This window comes from Oryctolagus cuniculus, chromosome 16, assembly GCF_051225735.1.
Source record: "Oryctolagus cuniculus isolate XC-2025 breed Fujian yellow rabbit chromosome 16, ASM5122573v1, whole genome shotgun sequence".
NCBI classification, from domain to species: Eukaryota; Metazoa; Chordata; class Mammalia; order Lagomorpha; family Leporidae; genus Oryctolagus; species Oryctolagus cuniculus.
The window spans coordinates 17,796,776-17,815,212 of NC_142882.1; the positions used below are offsets into that span (position 1 = coordinate 17,796,776).

General features: G+C 44.8%; 1 protein-coding gene across 4 annotated transcripts; it reads right to left on the reverse strand.

Annotated features, from left to right (window-relative positions):
• Window positions 1–2,392: 2,392 nt before the first annotated feature.
• ZNF699 (zinc finger protein 699) lies at window positions 2,393–16,861 on the reverse strand. Of its 4 annotated transcripts, XM_089316366.1 has the most exons (7): window positions 16,751–16,817; window positions 15,140–15,153; window positions 12,582–12,641; window positions 9,802–9,928; window positions 7,686–7,793; window positions 6,775–6,958; window positions 2,393–6,452 (listed from the first exon to the last, which is right to left on the reverse strand). In XM_089316366.1, the coding sequence occupies exons 3-7, from the start codon at window positions 12,627–12,629 to the stop codon at window positions 5,006–5,008; spliced, it is 1,914 nt and encodes a 637-aa protein (XP_089172492.1). In that variant the 5' UTR covers window positions 12,630–12,641; window positions 15,140–15,153; window positions 16,751–16,817; the 3' UTR covers window positions 2,393–5,005. The 4 variants fall into 4 exon arrangements, with proteins under 4 accessions (XP_089172492.1, XP_008248987.3, XP_089172493.1 ...); XM_008250765.5 differs by lacking the exon at window positions 15,140–15,153 and having other exon boundaries at window positions 16,751–16,861; XM_089316367.1 differs by lacking the exons at window positions 15,140–15,153; window positions 16,751–16,817 and adding an exon at window positions 16,475–16,613.
• Window positions 16,862–18,437: the final 1,576 nt, after the last annotated feature.

Here is an 18,437-nt window from a genome sequence, read left to right on the forward strand (position 1 = left end):
TACTACTTGCATCGATTGCAAGACTCAATATTATAAAGATGTTGATTTTCCTCAAGGTACTGTATAAAGTTAAAACAATTCTAAGCACAGTCCCTAAAGATTTATTTGTAAAAATAAAGACTCCAGGCTCGCGCCACGGCTCACTAGGCTAATCCTCTGCCTGCGGCGCCAGCACCCCAGATTCTAGTCCCAGTTGGGGTGCCGGATTCTGTCCCGGTTGCTCCTCTTCCAGTCCAGCTCTCTGCTGTGGCCTGGGAAGGCAGTGGAGGATGGCCCAAGTGCTTAGGCCCTGAACCCGCACGGGAGACCAGGAGGAAGCACCTGGCTCCTGGCTTCAGATCAGCACAGCACGCCCGGCCGTAGCAGCCACTTGAGGGGTGAAACAACAGAAGGAAGACCCAACTCTGTCTGTCTCTCTCACTAACTCTGCCTGTCAAAAAAGACTCCAAAAAACAAAACAGTAGAGAAGACAGGATAATCTTAAAGATTAAAAACAATGTTTGAGCCGGCACCGCAGCTCAATAGGCTAATCCTCCGCCTTGCAGCGCCGGCATACCGGCATACCGGGATACCGGGTTCTAGTCCCGGTCGGGGCGCCAGATTCTGTCCCGGTTGCCCCTCTTCCAGGCCAGCTCTCTGCTGTGGCCAGGGAGTGCAGTGGAGGATGGCCCAAGTACTTGGGCCCTGCACCCCACGGGAGACCAGGATAAGTACCTGGCTCCTGCCATCGGATCAGTGCGGTGCGCCAGCCGCGGCGCCCATTGGAGGGTGAACCAACGGCAAAAGGAAGACCTTTCTCTCTGTCTCTCTCTCTCACTGTCCACTCTGTCAAAAAAAAATTAAAATTAAAAAAAAAAAACAATGTTTGAATCAGGATAAAATCAACTACTACATATATGTATCAAGAATCATATGGTACCCTGTAAATATATGTAATTTAATGTATTATATTTTTAAAGGTTAATTTTTTTTAAAACAACTATTTATTTCAAAGAGTTACACAGAGAGAGAAGGAGAGGCAGAAAGAAAGAGGTCTTCCATCCGCTGGTTCACTCCCCAGTTGGCTGCAATGGCCGGAGCTGTGCCAATCCAAAGCCAAGAGCCAGGAGCATCCCCTGGGTCTCCCATGAGGGTGCAGGGGCCCAAGCACTTGGGCCATCTTCCACTGCTTTCCAAGACCACAGCAGAGAGCTGGATTGGAAGTGGAGCAGCTGGGACTCGAACTGGCACCCATATAGAACAGCGGTTCTACCTGCTGTGCCACAGTGCCAGCCCCTAGGTTTTTTGAAATTGGCTATCAACACCAGATTTCCAAAAAATACTACAAAGTAACAAATTGAGAGTATAGGGTTGGTGCAAGGAAAGACAAATGAACCAAGAGGCAGAGATTATCTGATAAATCCATATATATACACACTTTAACCCTCACATCCTACAAAAAACTATTCAAGGAGGGTGTCTGGCCTAGCAGTCAGGATGCCAGTTAAGATATCCATGTCCCACACAGCAGTGCCTGGTTCAATACTAGCTCCATTCCTGACTCCAGCTTCCTGCGTACCACATTCTGGGTGGCAGCAATGGTGGCTCAGGTGGCTGGGTCCCTGCTATCCATGTGGGAAACTCAGATTGAGTTTCTGATGCTGAGGTCCAGCCCCAGCTGGGGACTATTGTGGGCATTTGGGGAGTGAACCAGCAGATGGAAGGATCTGTGTGTGTGTGTGTCACTCTGCCTTTCAAATAAATAAATCTTAAATAATAGTCTTTTGTCCCTGAGACTTTAACCTGGGAAGAAAGTAACCTAGAACTTTTGAGGCCCACTACAAACACTCAGACTGCCTGGAAGAAGAGCTAATGCATGAGGTTGGCATTGTGGTACAGCAGGTTAAGCCACTACCTGCAACACTGGCAAACTATATGGGAGCCAGTTAAAGTCCTGGCTGCTCCAATTCTGATCCAGCTCCCTAGGAATGGCCTGGGAAAAGCAGTGGAAGATGACCCAAGTACTTGGGCCCCTGCCTCCTATGTAGGAGACCAGGACGTTGTACCAGGCTTTGGCCTGGTCCAGCCCTGGCTGTTGCTGCCATTTAGAAAGTGAACCAGTAGATAAAAGATTCATTCATTTTCATTCTCTCTTCCTCTCTCTCTCTCTCCCCCCCTCCCTCTCTCTGCTTCTCTTTCTCTATAACTCTTTCAAGTAAATAAATCTTTAAAAAAGAAAGACTAATGCAGCCTCCTGCATAGTCAAAATATGGGGGCAGAGCTCATCCAAGGAATCTTTTCAACCCTAGGATCCAGACATACCTGAAGCTAATTAAAAAAGCCAAGGGCTATTTAGTGATCAAACCAATACGGTCCCCTATGGCTTATAAAAATATTGAAAAGACAAGTCAAAGACTATGAAAAGTTATCTATAATATATATGTAATATACAAATTATATTTTATATATAATATACGAATTATACTTTATATATAATATAGATTTTTATATATGCATATGTATCTAGATATACAGATACTCATATATCCAATAAAGGATAAGTGACCAGAAGGAAACCCTTCAATTAAAGAAAAGGATATGAAAAATGGATGAAGTGGTTAATAGGTACCCTCATAAAAGCAGACATCCTAATAGTCAAGAAGCTTACAAAATCATTACATGTCACTGCAAATTAAAAGCAAGGAAAATATCACTATACTCTCTGCTAAATAGTCAAAATTAGAAAGTGTAGAACAACTAAAAAATTCATGCACTGTTTTGAGAATCTTTGGTGGAATCAACAATTTGAAAAACTAGAATACCTATCGAAACTAAGCATAAAGTCAACCCTTATGAGTCATTAACTTCATTCCTTCTATACAGCATATACTGAGAGAAGTGTCAGAATTCTACCAACAGGACATTTAAAAAGCAAACTAGGTGTCAGCACTGTGGCACAGCAGGTTAAGCTGCCACCCAATACTGGCATCCCAAAAGAGCACCAGTACTGAGTCCTGGCTACTCCACTTCTAACCTGCTAATGCATCTGGGAAAGCAACCATTAGCTTGGGCCCCTGCCACTCATGTGGGAGACCCTGATGGAGTTCCAGGCTCCTGGCTTCAGTCTGGTCCAGCCTGGTGTTGCATCGATTTGGGGAGTGAACAAGCAAATGGAAGATCACACTCTATTTCCCTATGTCTAACTCTGCCTTTCAAATTTTTTAAAAAAGCAAACCACGCTTTGACATTATGTTGAACAAAAGACAAGTACAAAACTGTTATAGTCTAACATTTTTAAAAATCAAGAATAAGCAAACCTAATCAGTTGTAATAACTCAAAACTATGGTTGTCTCTGTGGACTAATTATTGAGAGGGGGAATGAATGAACTTTCTGCAGCCTTAGAAATGGGTTTACCAGGGTGTATATCTATGTGAAATTCCAGCAAGCTTTACACTGAAGATTAGCATACTTCATGCCTATTAGGGGTCAGCACTGTGGCTAGGTTAAGCCTCCACCTGCAATGCCAGCATCCCATATGGGTGCTGGTTCAAATAAAAACAAACAAACAAACAAACAAAAAAAACAGTAAAATGTGACTAAGGGGAAGTATCATATACTTTTAAAGATAAAAAGAGGATACAATAGACACACAAAAAAGTGGTCAAATGTACCTGAAATAATTCATACTGTTTATCTTCTCAGATTAAAAATCAAAAAACTATTCCCTGCTTGAAGATGTCAAATATAAATCTTTCTCCATTAACATGGAATGACATCCTGCCTGATGCTTATCCCAGCTACCTGTAGGTAGCCAGACCTCTCGCCTTTGAGATCACAGTAGCTTTGGTAGATGTGTATTTTTTCCATGAGTACAGAGACATAACAGGACTGAACTGTGGACATAACAATACTGCTCCAAACCAAGACCAACACAAATCAAGGCTGCAACATCAGCAAAATGACACCAGAACTTGTCACAAAGGCCAAGAAGCAGTGTGTGACTTCAACAGAGGAGCTTACGGATTTTCTACGCAGCTGAGGAAACTGAAGTCAATCACTTTATATAGAGTTTTGATCAAGTATCGATCAGTTTAATAATCAGGAAAATGAGCTGAAAATTGGAGTCCACAGGGTCCCTGTGCATCTGTCTGTCTGGCCCACTAAGTGGAAAATAATGGCTTCTTTTATGCCTTCCAAATCTCATGCAAATTCTTATTTTAGACAATTCTAACCTGGAACCAGAAAAAGAATTCTGAGAAATGTAGTTCCTAGCCATATCCAAGTTAATACAGTTTTTAAACTCAAAACGTTGGGTCCAAATCCTAGCCATGAGCAAAAGCAAAGTACAAAATATAAAAATAGTATATCACATAAGATCATTCTCTTTCAAGATCTACCTATTATTAATTGCTGTTGGGATTATTTACTAGAATTGAACTCTTAATGGTAAAAACTTATATTCTCAAAATTTTTAGTTTCTGTTAGTTACAAAAAAGAAATGGAAAAATATGGAGCACTTTCCAGTATCTGCCTTGCTATACCAAAACAACAACAGAAACCAAAGTATCAATACCATAATGACTAGACACTTAGAGACCAAAGGGCATTCATTAGAGATAAGTCTGTCTAAAAAAGATTACTCGTGTGTGTGCACATGAAAAAATACATATACTTCAAATACCCCGTGGATCAAAAAGACTTTGAAATGGAAATATTTCTATCTGAACCAAAATAAATGTACTGCATACTAAAAAACATATGGCTAAGTGCATCACCTTAAATGTTCCCATCAAAGTATCAGAAATCAAAGGCCCAGCAGTTCATGTTAATGATGAGGCATTGATCTTCATTTCTCTTGTGAATTTTCTTATACACAGAAGTGATATCCACACAGGCTTCACCACACAGAAGTTTCTTTCAGATGTCCTCGGGTCTTCACAAAAGACAATCTCCTGTATTCACACATTTGCAGGGAATCTGCCCAGGATCTGAAGAAGCCTTGCAGGTTCCTGTGTTCCTTACATTCATGTGTTTTCTCTAGCGTGAGTTTTCACATGTCTCCGAAAGTAGGCCGGGCACACAAAGGCTTTGCCACACTCCTTGCATTCGTACGGCTTCTCTCCAGTGTGGCTTCTCACATGTCTTCGGAAGGAGGAGGGACAACTGAAGGCCTTCCCACACTCCAGGCATTCAAAGGGCTTCTCTCCAGTGTGCATCCTTGCGTGCACCGTGAGGTACGAAGAGTGACGGAAGGCCTTCCCGCAGTGCTTACATTCGTAGGGCTTTTCCCCAGTGTGCGTTCTCATGTGGATCCTAAGGGCTGAGGGGTAAATAAAGGCTTTCCCACATTTCTTACACGCGTAAGGTTTCTCTCCAGTGTGCGTCCTTATATGCACCGTAAGGTGGGAGGAGCTGATGAAGGCTTTCCCGCATTCCTTGCATTCATAAGGCTTCTCGCCACTGTGCGTTCTCAGGTGTTCGGTGAGGGAAGAGGAGCGATTGAAGGTCTTCCCGCACTCCTTACATTCATACTGGCTCTTCCCAGCGTGATCACGCACGTGCACTCTGAAGGCCGAAGGACAGCTGAAGGCCCTCCCACAAGCCTTGCACTCATAGGGCTTCTCTCTGCTTTGATTTTTCACATGTGTGTTAAGGGAAGTGGGGAGGTAGAAGGCTTTCCCACATTCTAGACACTCGTAGGGTTTCTCTCCGGTGTGTTTCCTCATGTGGATACTTAGGGAGGAGGGGCAGTTGTAAGCTTTCCCGCACTCCTTACACTTATAGGGTTTCTCCCCGGTGTGTGTTCTCAGGTGGACGGTGAGTTTAGAGGACTCGCTGAAGGCCTTCCCACACTCTTTACACTCGTACGGCTTCTCTCCTGTGTGGATTCGGAGGTGGATGATGAGGTGCGAGGAGGAACTGAAGGCCTTCCCACAGTCCTTGCACTCATAGGGCTTATCGCCACTGTGAATTCTTTTGTGTTTGGAGAGAGAGGAGGAACAAGTGAAGGCCTTCCCACAGTCCTTGCACTCGTAGGGCTTATCTCCGCTGTGAGTTCTTTTGTGTTCTGTGAGGGAAGAGGCACAGCTAAAAGCTTTCCCGCAGTCCTGGCATTCATGGTTGGTCTTTCCGGTGTGAAGCTTCATGTGTGCCCTGAAGAGCGAGGAGCAGCTGAAGGCTTTGGTGCATTCCTTACATTCGTAGGGCTTCTCTTCATTGGGAGTTCTCATGTGCTTCTTAAAACAGGCAAGAAAATGGAAGGCTTTCCCACACGCCTTACACTCATAGGGTTTGCTTCCGGTGTCAGACTTGCTGTGCGTCCTAAGCGATGGCTGGTCCCCGAAGGCCCTTCCACACTCACGGCGTTCACAGGGTTTCACCTCAGTAGTTCTCTTGAGGTTTGGAATGTGGCTCAAGGTGTGTCCACGCTGGCTTTCTTCATTACGTTCAGAGATGTTCTCCACCACAGGACTTAAAAACAAAAAGCACCCTATTAGTAATAAGTTGGTACCATTCTCGGTGAATCTGTTGTCTGCCCTATCTAGTTATAAGCTGAAAGTTCTCAGAGAACGCCCTACCGTAGCCAATACTGTCACTGAGTTTTGGACTTACGGGATTTTTCTGATAATTGTTTACACCTGAAGTGTATGTCAAGTATCCAATAACTCAGTCTCATTTGTGGGAGAAACTACCTTGGCAAAATTCTCTGCAAAATCACAATGTTTCTTAAATCTTACGATATTTTAAGATTCTCTCCTGAGATACTACTTTCTCTTATTTGAGCATCACTCACCTCAAATGTCTCTCATGGCTTTTGCTCTGTTGATCAGTATCATGGTATTCCAAGTTTTCACATAAAACGGAGGACCAGGAATCATTCCTTTTGAATCTTAGAATTTTCTGTTTATGAGATACTTTTTCTCCATTAATGTCTTGCGGAGCAATTGGTTCATTAGTTTTAGATTTGGTCTCAAAACCTGAAACAAAAAAGTGAAGGCATCTGTGGACCAAGGACTTTGAGCAGTGTGGCTATCTCAAGATTTTGGTGTCAACAGGCACGAGGACGAGGGTCAAAATGGTAAGCATTTAACTGAGAAATAGGAGCAGCAGTTGGCACAGCAGTTAAGCTATGGTTTGGGACACCCATATCTCATATCAGAGTGCCTATGTTCGAGTCCCAGCTCTGCTCCTCATTCCAGCTTCCTGTTAATGCACATGCTAGGAGACAGCAGTGATGGCCCAAGGGCTAGGGTTCCTGCCATCCAGGTGGGAGATCCGGATGGAGTTCCAGGCTGTTGCCTTTGGCCTGGTCCAGTCCTGGCCTTTGGAAAGTGAACCAGCATACAGAAAATCAATTGATCTCTCTCTCTCTCTCTGCCTTTGAGATAAATTAAAAATGAAATAAGTATTTAAAAATGTAATTAAGAAATAATTTTATGAAGATTGAGACAGATGGAAAAACAAGTAGACTAGTCTTAGAAGAAAAAAACAGAAAAGAATTAGGTTAAACGCACATGGCTACATACTAACTTACAAAAAGGAAATAAGGGATATGGGAGGCCTTTGCCAAGAACAAGGAAGATAGTCATCTGTGGAAGATCAGCCTCCTTAGATAAAACAAGGTTGTGTTTTTGTTTTTATTTGATTTTAATTTTATTTTTATTTCTGCCCGTAATAAGGACCATCTATCCCAAGGATTCTTGCCTTCCTGGTACTCTGCCGTACAGATGTCCTGGGTAAGTCCTCCCTTTGCTGTCTGCAGGTCCTCTTGTTCCCACTGGGAAATGAGGTGAGGTGTGTGCAGCAGGTATCCTGAGGGAGAACACAGAACCACAAACATTTCCATAAGACAGGACCAAAATGGATTTTCTGGTATCCCAAAGATGACAGATGTGAGTTTAATAGCAGTGAAATTTCAAATTTGTTTTAAAAAGAAAAAGCATGTGTCCCGGGGTGGGCAGAAGTAGCCTCTGACATCCGAAACTGATCTGACATTCATAACTAAATTTCAATATTACCAGCTAATTTGATATTTGTTCTCCCACCAAACATAGACAATCTCATGGAATGCCAACTTGGAACAAAGGGGCTCCGAGATCACAATAAAATATAACAGAACAAGGCCACTTTGTGACTTTTTGTTTAAGGACAGACCAAACAAAAGGTACTATGCCACCCAAAAAATACTCAATAATAGAACTGCCTCCACTTTCTGTCAACATCTAAGGTGACTGCATGTGTGGCACAGTGGGTTAAGCTGTACTGAAGACGCTCCTATCTATATCAGAGTTCCTGGGTTTCAGTGTAATATCCATTTACAACCCAGCTTCTTAAGAGGCAGTAGGGCCGGCGCCGTGGCTCACTAGGCTAATCCTCCACCTGAGGCACCAGTACTCCGGGTTCTAGTCCCGGTTGGGGCACCGGATTCTGTCCCAGTTGCTCCTCTTCCAGTCCAGCTCTCTGCTGTGGCTAGGGAGGGGAGTGGAGGATGGCCCAAGTACTTGGGCCCTGCACCCACATGGGAGACCAGGAGAAGCACCTGGCTCCTGGCTTTGGATCAGCACAGCGTGGCCGCAACACACCAGCCGTAGCGGCCACTTGGGAGGTGAACCAACGGAAAAAGGAAGCTCTCTCTCTCTCTCTCTCTCTCACTGTCTTCTCTGCCTGTCAAAAAAATAAAATAAAGAGGCAGTAGAAGATGGCCAAGTACTTGGATTCCTACTATCCATATGGGGGAACTAGATGGAGTTCTGGGCTCTTGGTTTTGGCCTGCCCCAACCCAAGCTGTTGTGGGCATTTGGGAAGTAAACCAGGGGATGGACTATATCTACCTACCTACCTACCTACCTCTGTCACTCTGCCTTTCAAATAAATAAAAATAACCATGGGCTTCACATTTGTGGATTTAACCAACTGGGGATAGAAAATATCCAGGAAAAATACTGTATCTATACTGAACATGTACAGACCATTGTATCTGCCTTTATTCCCTAAACAATACAACAACTATTTAAAACTATTTATTTATGTTGTATTAGGAATTATAAATAATGTAGAGGTGATTTAAAGTATATTGGAGGATATATTCTATGCAAATACTACACCGTTTTACCTATAGGATTTGAGCAGCCACAGAGTTCGGCAGTCACAGGGGGTCCTAGAACTAATCCCCATGGATACCAAGGGATGACTATAGACTCAGCTGATCTTTGGCAAGGGAGCAACAGCAATACAATGAATAAAGGACAGTCCATTTCCACAAATGGTGCTGGACCAACTGGGCATCCACAGCATGAAAATGAGTCTACAGCCTTCACAAAAATTAACTCAAAATGAGCCACATACCTGAACGTCATACACAAACCTAGAAAACTAGAAGATAGCGGGAGGAACCAGCACTGTGGTATAGCAGGGTAAGCCACCCACCCTTTGCATTGCTGGCATCCCATCTCCAAGTCCAGTTAGTTAAGCACATGTGCTCCTGCTAGTCTTTGGGTAAAGGGCACTTGTCAGCAGTAAAATCCTCAGAAGCCCTCAAACCACAAACCTCCTCTACATGCCCCAAAGCAGTCCCTAGAGTCTGCACCACACTTTCCACACTTAACAAGCCTCAAGGTTTTCAGTCACAAGAAAAAAGAAAGGCCAGTTCAATACACAGTGAAGTCACTAGACTGCAAGCTCTTTGGGACCAGTGAGCATGTTGGTATCATTTACCAATGTATTCCCATTCTGTAACCCAAATCCTTCTAGAACAAGGCAAAGTACTTAGGACAACATGACTTTCTAAACAGCTACATGAGAAAAATGCTGCTATTCTTACCTAGTGAGGCCAGGTTCTGGAAGTTTTCCAGCATCACATCTCGGTAGAGGGTCCTCTGAGCAAGGTCCAGCAAAGCCCACTCCTCCTGGGTAAAGTACACAGCCACATCCTCAAAGACCACACAGTCCTGAAACATCCCACAAAATAGACTAAGAAAAGTGCAGTTCCTCTCACGTGTACAAAAGGATGGGTGAGGTTGACAACACTGGGGAACTGAGCGTCAATTTGTAGAAGATTCTAGAGTCTCCATGCATCTACTCTGAGACTCAGCTGTCAGATCCCTTTCCCTTTCTGTTCACACATACTTCCAGGTGAGCCAATCCTGTCTCAGATTTTTAAACTTTTTAAGTTTTATTCATTCATTCATTTCAAAAGGCAGAGTGACAGAGGGAAACAAACCTTCCATCCACTGGTTCACTCCCCAAATGCCCATGACAGTCATGGCTGGGTCAGGCCAAGACCAGGAATCAGAACTCTATGTGGTTCTCCCATGTGGATGGCAGGAACCCAAGTACTTGGGACATCATCTGCTGCCCCCAGGTGCATTAGCAGGAAGTTGGATCTGAAGCAGAGGCAGAACTTGATCCCAAGCACTGGCAAAGGTGGTAGCACCCCAATTGGCAACTTAAACACTGTTCACTTCAGATTCAACACTCTAAAATACTAAAATTTTCTCTCTGTAGTTTGATGGTAATGAGATAGGAAAAACCAAGGTGTTTTTCCCACACGTGCATTCACTTGGTTTTTTCAACTCTTGCACAGCCAATACAGCAAAGAACACTTTTTTCCTCATTAAAGAAATCTGACAGGCAGGGAAACAGAGACAGAGAGAAAAGGAGATCTCCCATCTACTAATTTGCTCCCCTCCATTACAATGGCTGGCCAGGTTGAAACCAGGAGCCCAGAATTCAATCTAGGTCTCCTGTGTGGGTGGCAGGGACCCAAGTACACGAGACATCGCTGCTGCTTCCTAAGGTGCACATTAGCAGAAAGCCGGTACTGGAAGCAAAGCTGGGACTTCAACCCAAGCACTTTGATATGGGATGCAGGAATCCCAAGTAGCATCTTAACCACTACACCAAATGCCTGTTCTAACACAGAACACTTCTTTTTTTTAAGATTTGTTTATTAGAAAGGCTGTTACAGTGAAAGATGGGGAGCATAGGGAGGGGGGTCTTCCATGCACTGGTTCACTCCCCAAATGGCCACAACAGCCATAGCTGGGCCAGACCTAATCCAGAAGCCTGGGTCACTATTGAGGTCTCCAGTATAGGTGGCTGGGGCCCAAGCACTTGGGCCATCTTCTGCTGCTTTCCCAGGTGCAGCTGGGACCTGAACCAGCACTCACGTGGGATGCCAACATTGCAAGCAGCAAGCTTAACCCATTGTGGCACAATGCCAGCACCGAAACAGGATATTTCTATTTTTTTGTTTTGACAGGCAGAGTGGACAGAGAGACAGAGAGAAAGGTCTTCCTTTTGCCATTGGTTCACCCTCCAATGGCCGCCGTGGCCATTGCACCGTGCTGAAGGCAGGAGCCAGGTGCTTCTCCTGGTCTCCCATGGGGTGCAGGGCCCAAGCACTTGGGCCATCCTCCACTGCACTCCCAGGACACAGCAGAGAGCTGGCCTGGAAGAGGGGCAACCAGGACAGAATCCAGTGCCCCGACCGGGACTAGAACCCGGTGTGCTGGCGCCACAAGGCGGCGGATTAGCCTATTGAGCCGCGGCGCCGGCCCAGGATATTTCTAATGCCAGATGTGTGTGGTGGATTGGGTAGGGTGGATAGCCACAATACTGAGACATTCTCATCAGCTAGGTATCCTCCAATGCAATTCAGTTTCTGATCCTGTCTAGCTGGCAATAGTCAGGTCCCACAAAGTACTTCACTTCAGACACATATTGCAAACAGTACATTGTCACCTATACTTCTGAGAGAAAGACTCCAGAAATGAAATAACTCCCATATTGATACCTCAGTTCTTTGTTTTAGAAACAATTTTACCAGCTATCTTATTCCCTTTAGAGCAGTCAGCATAATAGGAAACACAGGATCAAATCTAAATGAAGTTTTGATGAATAAAATCACTCTTGCAGAGGGAAGGGCTGGGAAGCACTCTTGGCCAGCAGTTAAGATATCCATAACCCTATCAAGATGCCGAAATTTGATTCCCAGCTTTCGCCCCCACCTCAGCTTCCTGCCAACACAGAGCCAGGGAGACAGCAGGTAGGATCCTGCCATACATGTGGGAGACCTGGATTGAGTTATCAGTTGCTGGCTCCAGCCCTGCACCCAGTCTTAGACATCCTAAAAATTTGGGGAGAATAAACCAACAAATGAGAGCTCTCTCTGCCTCTAGAATAAAAAATAAATAAAAATATTCACATTCACACACAGACACACACACACACGGAATGGGAACTTTTCCCTTTTTTTCCCCCCTCACAAACCTGAGAGGCTCACAAGCCACCACAAACCTGGCCGTACTTTCTCGCATTCTAGGCCAGGGGTTGGCAAACGATGGTGCACAGGCTAAATGGAGCCTGCCAGCTGTTTGTGTGAATAAGATCTTATTGGAACACAAGCAAGCACTTGTTTCTGTACCATCCACAGTTGCTTTCGCATTACAATGACAGCTGTGAGTTGCAATGGAAAATGTATGCCCTAGAAAGCTCAAAACATTCACTGTGGGCCCAAATTAGAAACAGGAGGAGGAGCACCCAGAAGGAGACCTGCAGAGATGGAAATCATCTTTTGCAGGATTATTACCTCTTACTTACCTGTATCATATTTTTCTGTAACTCATCAGCTACTCTGTCTCCCTCCATGTTTTATCTTTCCTAAAGAGAAGCAAGATATTAGAAAGTTAAAGGTAAAGCCAACAACATAAGAATCCAGATTGCCCCTCTCCTTCCCATTCCCTTGAGCCTAGATGCTGCAAATCAGCTAAGAGTGACAGCTCCCCTCAGCACAACCCATACACTCCAGGACGCTCAAGCAAACACACACTGATCTTGTACACAGGTGTTGCAACCTTTTCTTCTAAAGCTAGGAAACAGGGCTGCAGTTCTTACTGATCTGAGTTTTTTAAGATTTATTTATTTGAAAGGCAGAGTTACAGAGAAATGGAGAGAGACAGAGACAGATTTTCCATCCCCTGCTTCATTCCCCCAATGGCCACAACAGCCGAAGCTAAGCCACGCCAAAGCCTGGAACTCCACCCAGGTCTCCCATGTGGGTGCAGGGGCCCAAGCACTTGTGTTATCTGCTACTGCTTTTCCAGGTGCATTAACAGGGATCTGGATTGGAAGTGGGAACAGCTGGGATGGGAACCAATGCTCATGTGGGATGCCAGCATTGCAGGCAGTCACTTAACCAGCTGTGCCACAATGCCACAAAGTTACCCCACTGCTGATCTTAAAGAAGTGGTTAAGAGTGACATTTTGTAACTAAGTTAACTAAAGCCTAAGAAAGTCTGGTCCCAGTTTGCCCCCGGTAACAAAAGGCATAAAATGTATTAAACCACAATATACACTTGCTATGTCAAATTTATGCACCAGGCTTCTGAGGGCTCCACTCCCAACCAACATTTCTTAACTTCTTGCACCTGTAGGCAGGCTAAAAAGCATCACTACTCAGTCTCCGACTACCACCTCTGTCAGTGCAGCTGCAGGGCTCCTTGGTTTTTGAAGTAAAGCATCAATCTGTTGAATTGCAAATGCATCAAGCAGAGAAGTCCGCTATGCTGTGATCCCTGTGCTAAATGCATATGGTACAGCAGTGGCAGAATACTCAACCCACATTAGCCCTGACAGTGATATCTGCAGCGCTGTCTCACAAATTTCAAACAACAAAAAGCCAACACTTCCCCCCACTGCAGTGCAACAAGAGGCATATATGAAAGTTGATTTAAAAAAAAATATATGTGGAGTGGCCATTTGGAGCAGCCCATATCAGAGTGACTGGGTGTCACTGCTAATATGCACCCTGGGAGGCAGCAGACGATGGCTCAGATGTTTGGGTCCCTGCCACCCATGTGGGAGACCTGCATTGAGTTCCAGGCTCCTGGCTCTGGCCTGGCCCTGGAATGGCCCAGCTCCAGATTTTACAGGCTCTTAGGGAATGAACCAGCAGACAAAAGATCTCTGTCTGCCTTTAAAATAAAATGAAAATGAATGTTTTAATTATACCATTTAAAAAAAGGTTGATTTATTTGAAAAGTGGCAAGGGTGGAGAGAGATATTCCACACACCGCTTCACTCCCCCAGATGGCTGCAACAGCTGAGGCTGGGCCAGGCTGAAGTCAGGAGACAGGAATTCCATTCAGGTCTCTAATGTGGGTGGCAGGGGCCCAAGCATTTGGGCCATCATCTGCTACCTCCACAGGTGCTTTAGCAGGGAGCTAGATGGGAAACAGAGTAGCCAGAACTTGGATATGAGATGCCAGCATCACAGGTGGCAGCTTCAGCTGCTGTACCACAACACAGGCCCCAATTATGCCACTATTTACTGTAAGGAGTAACCATGATGTAACAGTAACCTTAGATTGTTCATTCCTCATTAAGCTTTGAAAACCAGATGTCATAATAACCAGTTTATGACAGGAAATCCTAGAGGCAAGTAGCCACACATTCAATGTCACTCAATTAGAAAGCTGCTGAAGAGGATATGAATGCAAATCTATTTGTCATCAAACCCTAAACTCCCAGTGAATGTTTCTGAACACATATTTATAACTTGGCTGTTATTAGGCCCTTTATGTCCTAAATTGTCAGAATTTAGCCTACAGCCATTTTGAGCACTATTAAGAGCAGAAAAGTGAAATGTTTTATTTAAAGGGGGATCATTTAGCTCCTTCTCCTGATTATACCCTATGTTTCAGGCAACACTATTTCCTTCCTTCAAGGCCCTTACTTCCTGCTCCTTCATTTTTTATTTATATAGGCAGTATTTCCCCACACTCGGCTATGTGCAGTCAGAGAGGATAAAATACAGAACAAAACAGAAAAAGTCTGAAGTATAACCACCAGTTAAGATGCCTTGTCTTACATCACAGTGCCTGCATCTCACACCCCGCTCTGGCTCCTGACTCCAGCTTCTTCTACTGCAGACCCAGTGATGGCCCAAGTAATTAGGTCCCTGCCACCAGCAAGAGACTCGGGTGGAGTTCCCAGCTACTGGCTTTGGGTCGGCCCAATCCAGGCCATCGCAGGCATGTCAGGAGTGAACCAGTGGATGGCAACTTTCTCTCCTTATCTGACTAGCTCTCTATCAAATAAGTATTTTTAAAATTCCACACATTATAGGGATAAGGAAAAACACAGATATTTGTATTCACCTTGTTAGTCAGGACTGGTTATGTGGCAGGGCAGAAGCAGAAAATTAAGTCTTTGAGAAAACATGGAAATCCACAACTGGTTTAGTATATACATATTTATAAGCATCATCAATTCCCAGAGAAAAATAAATCAGTAAAAATGGGTTAATCACAGAGGTATGAGATTGGGAAAAGAATAGCCTGAAGATTCAGAAACAAAAAAGAAAGTAGGATAAAATTAAATCAGAAAAGTCAAAAATGTATCCATCCTTTGCAAATCTAATTAAATTGGCAAAGTCAGCAATTTTAAAAGCTGAGGAGCACAGATAAAAATGTTAGAAATAAAAGTGAGTCACAATTTACAAATATTGTTGGGGAAATGTAACAAAAAAATCAAAGGAATAGATATGAAAATTACAAATAATGAATCTCTACAAGTAGTAAAACTTCTAGCAATGGTCCAAAAGAAGTACGAAATCTGAATACATCCAGTTATTATAGAAAAAAAAAAGCAGTAGTTTAAAAACACACCCACAAAGAAAACTGAAGTTGCAAGGTGTTTTACAGGCAAGTTCAACAAATAAACGGGGGGAGGGTGTTTTCTCGAGTAGTTCCAATGCCAAAAGGGTACAACTCAAAAAATATGAGTGCTCTCATGCACAGGAGTGCAAAGTAAAATTAGTATCGCTGGGAGTTGAGTAATGAGAATAAATCACCAAGTCCGTTTCATCCTGGAAATGAAAGATGACTAAAAATCAAATCACTGATTGAAATGATCCAAGACAATAATAGAAAAAGATGATGTGACTCAGGCCCTTGACTCAAAACAGTGACTAATCTACTTCAGTCTCTACTGGTGATGAAGAGTTAGCCCAGCAGGGCTTAAAAAAAGGGAGGGGGGTTTATTACCCTTCTCCCTCCCCCCAAAAAAATCAAAACCCACAGCAAACACCTATTTAATGACGAAAGACACTTGTTCCCTCTCGGATCAGGAAGCGGGCAAGGATGCAAGTTATAAGCTATTCTACTTGGAACTGGAGGTCTTGGCAAGGGTAGCAAAGAAACAAGAAAAGGAATGTGCAAAGAACTAAAAAAAAAAAAGGAAAAAGTTGCACGTGGCCGACGACCACAGTATCCGTGTGCAATTTAAGGCGTCTTTACACAAATGATGAAAACGTGTCAGGGGGTGTGAGGCAGCGAGGCCGGGGAACAGTGTATTTACAGCCAGCTCGCCTGCGTGCACCTGGACGCCACGTAGCCCACGGGTGCCCGCGGGGGGCGTGGGGGGTGGAGAGGTGGGGACCCCGGGCGCCCGGGCCCCCCGCTGCTCACCCAGACCTGCGGGGATCCACGCACCAGCGCCCAGAACGATGCTGACGGGGTTTCTGCACCTCCGCCCTGCCCAGGAGTCGCCCCGTCTGCCGGCCCCAGCCCAGATGTCCCGGTTCGGGAACTTGGGAACCGACAGCGGTGGAGCTGACGGGGCCCTCAGGGGAAGCCCCCCGGGCCCGGGTCTGCGAGAGGAAATGCAGATTGCGCCCCGCCAGGCCCAGTCCTCGGCCTCCAGCTACCCAGACACGGAGGCGGGCGGGGCCGAGCCCAGGTAAGACACCGCCCGAGGCAAAAATTTACCTCCAGCCCCAACACAGGCGCAGGGTGACATGGCGGCCGGCTCGCGCATGCGCAGACGCCCACCTCTGACCCTAGTGTCGGCGCCGGGAGCGGCGTAAGGGGTGGAGCCTCGGGAGGTGGGGACTTGGGATGACTGACGGCAGCAGCCGGGAGTGGGCGGGGGTGAACAGCTGTAGCCGCAGGTAGATGAGAAAATGCTAGTTTTCGCAGGGGTTGAGGGGAAAGGGGAAAGAATTAGAACAGTGGGCGAGGCTGAGGATGTGGCTTGCTAATATTCTACAGGGCGGAGCTAGGGAAGACTGACAGGGCATGGTTGAGGCTGGGGTCTTGGGGCAGGGCTTAGGAGCCTGGGCCTGGGGGCAGGGGCTGAGGTTAGGGTCTGATGTCCAGTAATGGACCACGGAATGCTCTTAGGATGCAAGTCAGTTGCATTTACACCCATCTTCCCTGTACATAGAACATACGTGCTTGCCACCCAACCCACCTGTCTGTGCGATAACCTCTCGTTCCCACTCATTCAACTCTTGTAGGCCTTTATTTTTCCTTTTCATTGTTTCGCTATTCATGTAGAGGAAAGCCATTGATAATTATTGTATTTAAATAGTCTTTTTACCCAGAAACCTTGCTGTACTCTAAATGCTGCCCGTTAATTATTTTGAGCTTGAAATAGAAACAGTATTTTCTCTGTGTGGTTTTCTTGTGCTCTAACATACAGCGCGTTTATTTTTTTAAGATTTATTTATTTATTTGAAAGGCAGAGTTACAGAGAAAAAGATTTTGCATCTGCTGGTTCACTCCCCAGATGGCTACAGTGGAAACCAGGAACCTGGAACTATTTCCAGGTCTCCCACGTGGGTGCAGGGGCCCAAGCACTTGGGCCATCTTCCACTGCTTTCCCATATGCATTAGCAGGGAGCTGGATCACAAGTGGAGTAGCCAGGACTGAAGCCAATGCCCATATGGGATGCCAGCATCACAGGCTTAACCCACTGTGCCACAGCACTGGCCTCACTTATTTTTCGTTTTTTGTGGAACGCTTCCCTTATCAAATTGATAAAGTCTCATTTCAAACCTGGTTTACAAAGATATTTTATGAATAATGTTTGAGGAGTAACATTTATGCAATTATTGAGTTGATAAAATAATTTTGTTTCTTTAACTTAGTTGAATAAAGTATTTGTTTTATACATCCTAGTAAATGTACAGTTTTTAAAAATGGCTTCTGGGCTTCCTATTTTACTTGTCAAAGTCTTCCGAAACTTTAGAGTATAAGAATATTTTCCTAATTTTTCTTCCAAACTTCGTCATTAAAATCTTTATTCCTGGGAAAGTATATTTTGGTATGGTGTGGCATAAAAATCTGTATGTAAATAAGCCACAGATGGCCTCTGTGTATTGGTCCTATCAACCCGAATAACAAACACAGAGAAATTCTCCAAAGAATAATGACATTTATTTGGAAACAGAATAGCATGGTAATGGGGATGCCATAGTAAACTATGAGTCCATTCAAGGACGTTGAAGCTAAAGCGAGGTGTTTTATGTGCTTGTTTGTTTTTTGAGAGGCAGGGAGAGAGAGAGTGGAAGAGAGGGAGGAAAAGAGAGGGGAACTTGGGAACTCCATCCAGATCTCCCATGTGAGTGGCTGGGACCCAGCTACTTGAGCCATCACTGCTACCACCCCACC

Coding starts and splice junctions, on each gene's coding strand:
- ZNF699 (XM_008250765.5), bottom strand. CDS start 12,629: ATGGAGGGAGACAGAGTAGCTGATGAGTTACAGAAAAATATGATACAG. Junction 9,929..12,581: donor TACAGAAAAATATGATACAG/GTAAGTAAGAGG, acceptor GGGATGTTTCAG/GACTGTGTGGTCTTTGAGGA. Junction 7,794..9,801: donor CCAGAACCTGGCCTCACTAG/GTAAGAATAGCA, acceptor GTTCTCCCTCAG/GATACCTGCTGCACACACCT.